The sequence below is a fragment of the Camarhynchus parvulus genome, chromosome 8 (assembly GCF_901933205.1).
Source record: "Camarhynchus parvulus chromosome 8, STF_HiC, whole genome shotgun sequence".
Taxonomy (NCBI): Eukaryota; Metazoa; Chordata; class Aves; order Passeriformes; family Thraupidae; genus Camarhynchus; species Camarhynchus parvulus.
Genome location: NC_044578.1, coordinates 27349707 through 27359258, shown reverse-complemented (window position 1 = coordinate 27359258; position 9552 = coordinate 27349707). Strand labels below are relative to the sequence as shown.

Sequence of the window (9552 nt, the reverse complement as noted above, 5' to 3'; positions counted from 1 at the left end):
CACCCTTGGCAGGTAAAGAAGGTATCTGTACTCCTCTATGCCCCTGAACCTGCCCAACCATCACCCTCCTGAACAGAGCTACTCTATTCTCCTCCTTTTCCCCAAATTTCTGCAAGACCTTATTCATGAGAAGGCAGGAGGGTACAGAGCTGGGGCTAGGGGTTTTGTTTGCTCCAGTTTCCAGGTCTCACAGGGTGCCTTTCCCTCCCCCACAGGACCGGCATCCCGGAGTGCCCTACACTTTCAAACTCCATTACATCTCATCTGCATTCCTGCCAGGCAATGGCCCATGCTCCGGGCTGGGTGCCAGCAGCTGGGCAGCCCCCCTCCTCTCCTTCCTGCACTCTGAAGAGCTGCTGGTGTTCAGCAGCTCCCCACCAACTCTTTTTCTTCTCAGGGCTGTGTTAATGAGAGCCTAGACATTGCAGAAGCCCTTGTGCTAGGCAGGGCACAGCACGTCTGGAGCAGAGTCAACATTTCAAGCGCTCCAGTGCTCTGCCAGGCATTTTAGCACGTGGGATGGCTGCAGCTGGCACCACATCCCCAGGGAGGCACCTGGGAGTGGGCTGTACCTGGGAAGGGAGGCACCAAACAGTCCTATTCAATCCACAGTCAAGAAGGCGGCTGCTGGCCATTGCCCAACCCAGGAGTTTCACCAGGTCCACAGGTGAAACAGCTGTTAAAGGTAACCATGCTCCAAGGCTTCTGGGAAGAGTTGCACAAACACCATGGGTAGAAAGTCAGTGACAAAGGGAAGCAACGTAGACTTGCAAATGAGGAAATGAGAGCCTTCATCACGCTGATTGCTGGGCATCCTGGGCAAGGACAGCAGGAGCAATGCAGCAGTTTGCTGCGTCACCCGCCGGAGCACCTTGGCAGCACTCCCACAGCTTGAGCCGTTCTTAAAGGAAGCCTCTTATTCAGCCAGAGATGCACAGATCAGTTTGGGTTTTTTTCAATATAAAATGCACTCTGAGCCCCTTCCAGGGATGGATGCAAGTAGACAATTGTCCAAAAATACAGGACTCATGGAGTAAAATTGTTGCAGTGCAAGGAAAGGCACAGCACGGATGCTTTCCTGCTGCTCACTAATGAGGACACAGAGGCTGCAGCACCACTTGGCCTCAGACCTTTGGACATCCCAGGATCCACCACTGCGTTTAGCTGGTTCAACCACTGAGCTCAGAAGGCTGTGACGTCCTCCTGTCTGTCTGAGGGCTGTGACGGTATCTGAGGGCTGTGACGTCCTCCTGTCTGTCTGAGGGCTGTGACGGTATCTGAGGGCTGTGACGTCCTCCTGTCTGTCTGAGGGCTGTGACGGTGTCTGAGAGCTGTGATGTCCCTCTGTCTGAGGGCTGTGACGGTGTCCCCAGCATGCTCCACTGAGTACCAGCCCTGCAGCACACTGACACTGTGGGACTGCAGCAAAGCTGCTTCCATAATAGAAGCCTGAATGCAGCAAATCCTCCTCCAGGATGAGGTACCTCTGCTAAAGAAAAGCAAAGAACAAATAACTGTGATGGTTTAGCTCATACAGGTCCCCCCCCATTTAATGCACACCGCCCTCCCAGGCAGGTGAGGAGTTGACAGTCACACAGTGTCCTCCAAGCTGCAAAGACCAATGCTGGGTTTTGTGCAGGGTCTGCAGTAAATGGAAACAAAACCTTTTCTGCTGGGCTGTACATTAATAAAAGGCACCAAAACAAAGCAGAGGTACCATAGCAGGGGTGGCCACAGGCACTGAGGAGGCTCAATAAACACCTGTGCTCCCTGGCTCACACCTTCACGCTGCCACTCCATCACCACGTGCCCACACCTGTGGTTTGGCACTGCAAGTGCTTGGCTGTCCTCTTACAGAGCTCCAGGACTTTTCAGGTGTTAAAGTGATTTGTTTTTTTCTTGTCCTGGAAAGAAAACAGCAAAGATTTAGAAAAGTTCCACCAACACATAAAGTTTCCAGGGAGCAATATTTGCCCCTTGGTGAGGACGGGATTGGTGCTGCTAACAGCAGCTCTACAGAGATGTACCAATTTAGGAATACAAAACAAGACTGAGGTTCTGAAGAACTGAATTCCAAAACTGTTGTTTAACATAAAAATGTTTTAAACCACGAGTTTTTAAAACATATTTTAAATAAATATGTGCAAGGAGTAGTTTTCTCCCACTGTGAACTCCTGCAGTGATTGCTCAATGCTATTTTCTGGTGTTATCAACAGTCAGCTTTAACAATAAAGAAATTCTAAAAAAGTTATGATTATAATTAGGGCAACTCTAATGGGATTTTGTAGACTGTGATTGGCATCCCAAGTACAGCATCAGACAGAAAGTGGAACGTACAAGGGACAAATCTCCAGGACACCGTCAGAATTAGCAACTGCTTGGGTAATTGGAAAGCTCAATTTTATAAAATCCAGGAAACAAGATTAATTTATAAATCAGTTTATTTACAGATTTTGTTCTCTTAAAGTACATTTCAGTTACCAAAGATATTTACACTGGTGTACACAGGGACCATCCTGGTTATTTTACAGTTCTTAATTACAAAAAAACCTTCCCACCCCCCTCCACATCCTTGGATCTGTCTACTGTGCAAAGCTGCTGTGGATGTGAACATGAGCTGAAACTGGCCCAAACCCCAAGTTACCAGGTTATTTACACATACACAGTAAATGGGTTTCTTTTCAGCATTTCCACAACACAGTACATGGGGAGACCGAGCCTCCCAAAAGGCGGCTTTGCAAATGTGTATCAAAAGGCTCTGCAAAATCAAGGAATAAAACCCCCTAGTAAATGCAGGTTAATTACAGTATTCCTTTTTCATCTGTATATAATTTTGCATTTAACACTTAAATTACAAATAAGTTCAATAGTTTGCTTTTCTCCATTTTAGTTGGTTTGTAAACACTTCAGATGCACTAAATACCTTGTAAGATTCAACTGTTTGTCTGCTGAAAAGTACTTTGTTTTCCTAATATTCTTAAGGTAGCAAAGAGATATGAAAGTTGGAACTGCACGCAGTTCCTCGCAGAATAGTCACTTAAAAGGTCTCTGTCACTGTGCTACTTCTGCAGGTACACACTTATTCAAGTATTGCAGAAAGCTAAGGCCACTTTTTCAAGAAAGGAAAAGGAACAAGATGGGATTTTTCAATCCCTCATTCCACCTTGTGAGCAACAAGCCTTCTCTGAAAGGCAGAAGCACTGATACTCCAGGGCTCGGCTCACAGAGCATCCTGCTGTTACAGAGGTACCCACACTCACTGTTCCCACAAGCCTGGGCTTTCCCACCTGGCTCTGAGATCCTTCCAAAGATGGAGCAGCATGTCCCCAGTGATGACAGCTGCTGCTGCCCCAAACAGCTCAGGAGTCTCAGCAAAACGTCCCAGCCTTGAATCTTCTTATGTGGTTACACCGAGATAACCAGGATGCAGAAATATCATCTTGTTCTTACAAAGGGAAGGTTGGGGAGAGAAGCAGAAATTCAGCCTGTTTGTGGGACCCCAGGCTTCCCCATATCTCCTCACTAGCAGCCTGACCCAGCCTGACCCTTGCTTCATCGCAGTAATCATCAGTCCACAAGTACTCAACCCACTTGAGGTTTTGAACATACACTCAACTCAAAGCAACTCAACACACGTGAGGTATTGAGAAGGTAATTCACGTTACGTTCAAGTCATTTTGGGGTTGCTCCTAGCAAGGATTGCTACCAAAAATAAATCAGTGATGCCTGCAAAGGAACAAAGCCATTACTTAGACACAGCTTCCTTCTGTCCAAACATCTGTTAGAAACAGTTAGTGCTTCTGTGGAGGGTACTACAGCCAAAAGACAACAGGCACATGATCTCCAACAGACCCTCATGCCCTGTCAGGCCTGACTGCACAACCTCCCCACTCCTGCTGGACAGACCAGAAACACCCCACAAGCCCCTCAGAAGAGCAAAAAGCCCTGGGGATGCAGGACAACCTTCTCAACAATGGCCACAGAATCTACAGAATAGAACCTGACCTGATGCTCCAGGTACAACCAACTCTGCAGGTTTCTGTTCCTCTTTCCTTAATTGCTACCTATAAAAATAGCAATCCTTGCTATTGAAAGAGATACACCCAGGAAAGGGAATCTGAGGTGGTGACCCAATCAGTGACACCATGCTGGTTAAATCTAGCAGCTTTAGTTTGCTTCTGTCTTAAGCATCCAAGGGTTTCCTGGTTCAGCATCATGACATTTTACACGAACAAATGAATCACTTGAGGAAAAAAAAGCTGAGCAATGCTCCACCAAGACTATTTGACTTCCAGCCAGCCAAAAGGCCCACTACTGAGGGACAGACATGCATATTCCCAATGGAGGTGTCCCTACCCACCATTACCTCCTCCTTGTTCTTCCACTCACAGAGCTCCCATGGATATGGCTCACCACTAACTCATAAGTGAGGTGCTGGCAACACTACATCTGAGAATCTGTATGGACCTCTGGCAGATCCAACATTTCCCAGTGCTGTCCCTGAAGAATTACCAGCTGTGTGTCATTGTGCAAAATGCAAATATTCCAATGATAGCTTTCAAAAAATCCCAAACAATAAACAATCCAACCAAAAAAAAAAGGTGGAAAAGAGAAACCAAACTGGAGCACAGCAGAGGTATGCACAGCAGGAAGCCCAAGAACCAAGCAGATGAATGAAACAGTTGAGATGCCCCCTGCCATGCCTGTTGTGGGCTGCAGCATCTTTGGGGCACCTCTGAGGGCTTCAAAGTGTCTGTCTACACTCCAGTGTCTGGAGAATCTGATTTCCCTCTGGGTCTTGTCCCAGGTTAGCAAACAGGGACATCCACTATTAAGGCATCAACGTTTGACCCCAGATTGTCCATGTTCCTCCAAGAAAAACACAAGAACAAGAAGAACAGGTCAGGAATCAGCACTCAGCAGATTAATCCAGCCAAATCAATCAAAACCAACCACATAATATGGGGCAGAAGTTCTGGGAAAGGAAGGGAATAGAAAGAGCTGGGAATTTTCACACAATTTTTCAGCTCAGCCCCCTCAACATGGTCTCCGAACCAGGTGCTTCGGTTTTCAGCTCCACTCCTAGACCTGTCCTTGCATCCCACCCTTTGTCACTGAGGTTTGGTTGTTCCTACCTTCACCCCCTCGTATCTGCCTCATGAAGCTGGAGGTTTTGTGTGAAGAATATGGGGCTCTGGAAGTTTCCAAAGCAGATGCTCTCTCAAGTTTGTCTGTCTCAAAACAGAAGACAGAGCAGCCAACTGCACAGGACACTCTCCTGTAATCCACTTAATAAATTATCTGAAAATAAATAAAAACCCCACAAGCACAAAACATGCAGACAGTCAAGCACCAGACACTGCTTTCTTTGGTGAATACACTCTGTTCTCTAAATTGTTCAAGTAACAGCTTCTCCAATTTCATTAGGTGACAGTAAGGGAGAAAGCTGAGGGATTGAAGGCCAAATTTTTGCGAGGAAATATTTTCCACTCCTGCATGTCTCGTGCCTGAGAAAATCCTGAGTATCCATTATCTGGGAGCAGCTGGTGCTCCAGGAAGAGAAGTGCTACACGGTAGGAGGAAAGTTGTCCACGGGCTCATCTTTCACGCTTGACATTAGGCAGAGGCTTTATCTTGCTCTGCCTCAGAGCAAAGCAGTAAAAATTCTTTACTTGTAGGCAGGAAGAAACATCATCTAACTTCCCTGGACTGGGCTGGCACCATGCTCGGTACCACATCACAGAAAAAAGATGAAAACCAGCTTCACAGAGAAGTGAATTAAATAGGCTCTGAAGCAGAAGGAACTGATGCACATTGTTAGGACTGCAGGAGAAGACGTGTTAAGATTATAACACTGTTCAGTGTGGTAAGTCTCTGCTTATGACCAAAACCTGACCAAACTGTTGCTTCTCCAAATTACTCACATTTCTAAAGACAAGTTGAGTACTGATGGCTGACCACCATTCCAGCAAAACAGCCAATATCCCAACTTAACCCAACCCTTTCAGGGAACAAACCAAACATATCAAAGCCCCAGGCCGGGGCCCTGGGCAGCTGCTGACAGTTATGTGACATAACTGCATTGGCACATGAAGAGTCTTGAGCACTCCTCAAAGCAGCCTCAAGTGAGGGATCAGCTTGTTCCAAACAATAAATCTGGTGTGAGGTCTTGGCAGCCAGTTCAGGTTCTTTTCATCCCATCTGAGCTGCCTGGGAACCCCACGCGTGGAAGTCCAGCTGCAGCACGTGCAGGGAGGAGAGCAGGTCAGGAGTCAGAGAGGCCTGTGACTCCATGGTTGGCAGCTCTGAGCTCACTTCAGCACTGTCAGACAAGCAGCAGCCTCCTCTGTTTCTCGTTTATCTGGTTCAGTACATCAACAGTGTCTCTGATTAAGGCCTCGAAGATCCCATCTGCCAACTGCATCTTGACACACAGCTCATCCTCGTCGTAGTTCACCCACTGCGCTTCTTCCTCGTGGAGTTCCTGCACCTTGGAGGGGAGAAAAGCAATAGAAACATTACAATTCTGTTGCTTTAAAATAATATTGCCTGCAAAGTTCCAGAAAGAGTCCAAAGCAGAGTCTGTCTGTCAACAACATATCTGTCTTTGTAAGAGATTACAGGAAACGCTTGGAATAGCAAAACGAACACAGATCTGTTTGAAGCAAGCTATTTCACTGTATGAATGTTTTCTACTTTTCACTCTAGCATTCATTTTAAAGGCTTTCATATTCCTGCACAAGTTTTTCACTTGAAAGGACTCAGCTAATGGGAAAGTCTTAGCCAACACCAGAAGCTCTATTAATTAATTAGTCCCTAATTATGTTTTTGCAAGAAGCTGATTCCTTGTAGCTTAAACTGGTAAGAAGTAATGGAAAGACCTTGAATGGGGCAAGGGGGAAAAGAAAGAGATTTCACTGCAGTTCAGTTTATAAAGTAATAAGAAAACTTTAGGGAAACAGCTAAAGTTGCTTCTGCATAGGAAGAATGCTTACATGTGTTATAAGACAGCATTACAACTCATTTGCACAGAATACTCCACGCTTCATTGGATTTGACAGCATTATTACAAATGGAATTTAGCACCAGTACATTCAAAGAGTACTTATTTCCTTCTATTACTAAATTGTTGACAAAGAAAATCCCCTTTTACCGCTCACTGACAAATAGGTGGTTTAGTATCAGAATGAAATATATAATTTCATTCAGCAAATCAAGTCTTATTGAGAGTCTCTCCAAACTGAACATCTTCAATTAAACTTATTAAAAATTTGTCTTTCTGACCATTTCAGTATTACAGACAAACCTAAACACACTCAAACATTTTAGAAAAGAAGGAATGAATGCAAACATCACTTGTATTTAAAATGACAACAAAAACCTGTTAAAAGCTCTGTCTCTGCTCAGCTTCAGCAGAAACCTCCTTTGCCCATAAATCTTACACTCTGAACTGAAAATACATTTACAGTGTACAAGTGGGGCAGACACCTACACATTGCCAAATTAAGGTTAAACATACTGAAAAACCCACTAACCCAGGATCAGTATGTAATAGTGGTGTTTTCTGAGACAGAACATGAACTATAGCCCCAAGACACTCTCTTCCTTTTGCCTGAAGCTAAACCTCCCAGAAACGGGTCTGTTTTGAAGCTGACAGCTGCTGTGGCACAATGCTGATTCAATAACCCCAGCAGAGTGTGAAGCCCAAGAAAAGCCTGCTATGGGAACCCCAGGGAACTGGCACTGCTGCAGGGTTTGCAGCCATTCATAAGGCCCTGGTTAGACACGGGGCTTCAGGCTGACAGCTCCTTTCTCTCTCTCTTAAGAGAGCTTGGGGAGAGGGGCAGGGATCTCATCCTGCAAACAGCTTTGGAAGAGTCCCACTGCCTGCTTACAAATCTGTGCTACCACAGCAAGTGCCTCTTTCCCACACAGCTGTCAAGGAAGAGGCATTAATGGCTTCATTAGGCTTGTTACTAATAAGGAAGAAGCAACACTATTTGCAATCAAACTTTGAAGGAGTGCTGTAGGTGAAAGATAATTTAAATGGAAGGCTAACAAGTGATGGATAATTGGGTGTGGGTTTGTGTGGGGGTGAATGTCTGAAAGAGACTCCTGAAGTCCTGAAGACACAGAAATGTGCTGCTGCAACCTGTATGTGCTGGTTGTAAATTCTGATACAGTAAACAGCAGCATGTCCCAAGTCCTGCCATCAATAACCAGAGGCATAAGACAGAAGCAGCAATTTGCAGACTGATCATGTGGTGTGGGTCTGCTTCATAGACTATTTAGATAAGGAAGAGACAGGGGTCATGAAAAGAAGAGGTGATGCTGAAAAAGGATTCCCTAAAAGCAGAAGTGATTTGGAAAAAGCAACAGAGGGTTCAAAGAGAGGGGGTGAAAATGGCTGCTGCAGGAAAGATCCTGGAAATGGGGGAAGATCCTGAAGATGAAGGAGGTGGGTGGAGACAAATGCCAGGGGATGCCCAGGGACCTTGACTGACGACATCCAAGGCTGGTAACCTGGAGCAGCTGCATGACAGTGACTGATGGGATTTTCTGCCCAGCCCTCCCAGGCCAGCAGCCACTCCACTGCTGAAAAGTGAAGTCAAGAATTAGTTAAGGTAACACTGAGGGTGGGGGAAGCTAGTGAGAAAAATAATCAGGCAGGTTAAAAGCTCTGATCTCACTGGCCTTGAACAAACCCCAATGTCCAGATCCACACTAAGGTGCTGTTTATTCTGTCTCCCTGACAACTGTGTGATGAGACACTTTCTTTACTGTGCTCAAGCAGTGAAAAGAGATACATGGGGTAAAGAAGTAAAAGTAAACCAGAGAGGAGAAGGTACTTGATCCAGGCAGAGAAAGGCTGGATGTTTAACAGAACCAGAAAGAAAAACAGTATCAATGATTAATTTTCTCTTGCCTGTATCATTCCTCCCTCTCTCAGAGGCAGAGTGCACAATTTCCTTTGGCATTAGGAGGACTTCCTCGAGCATACTTTTGGAAAACTGTGAGAATGTGCAATCTGCAGCTGCAGGCAAGTCCTGTTTATAGTGCATTCAGAGCACGTGTGGAAACTGCTGTGCTGCTTTGCAGCCCTGGCTGCAACATCTGAGCCAAGGCAGTTGTGACTCCTTTGTCTAGGAAAGGTTTGATCCATTTGTTGTGTTGCCACAAACTGCTCCTAAGTAATTGAGACAGTTTCTTTAATAATTGACAACTATCATGGCTTGCATGGAAATGGGTTTTGCCTTTTCTTCAGTACTTTGCACTTTTTCATGACAAAAGTAAAACTTCACATATTTGATACCAGGAAGCAAGATCTCTATGTCAGAAAGAAACTGCTTTTGGGTGAAGTCAGGAAAACTACAGTTTTAATGTACAGTTTTAATTCCATCTACATGAAAACATAAAGAGCGATGAAATGCAGAAGGCTGTGTGGTATTTTTTTCTCTGTGTCCTTTTTTTTTTGTATGCACACTTTTTATTTGAAATAAAACATTTAAAGGGGGGCATGCACACAAAAGAAAAACTAGGAGATAACATGGT

General features: G+C 45.2%; 1 protein-coding gene across 6 annotated transcripts in view; it reads right to left on the bottom strand.

Moving 5' to 3' along the window:
* Window positions 1-2423: 2423 nt before the first annotated feature.
* Window positions 2424-9552, bottom strand: part of CEP350 (centrosomal protein 350) — a 71922-nt gene continuing 64793 nt past the window's right edge. For all 6 annotated transcript variants that reach the window (XM_030953052.1, XM_030953051.1, XM_030953057.1 and 3 more), the window contains one exon: window positions 2424-6490. In XM_030953052.1, the coding sequence (XP_030808912.1) occupies window positions 6326-6490 (165 nt within the window). In that variant the 3' untranslated portion in view covers window positions 2424-6325. The remainder of the gene's footprint in view (window positions 6491-9552) is intronic.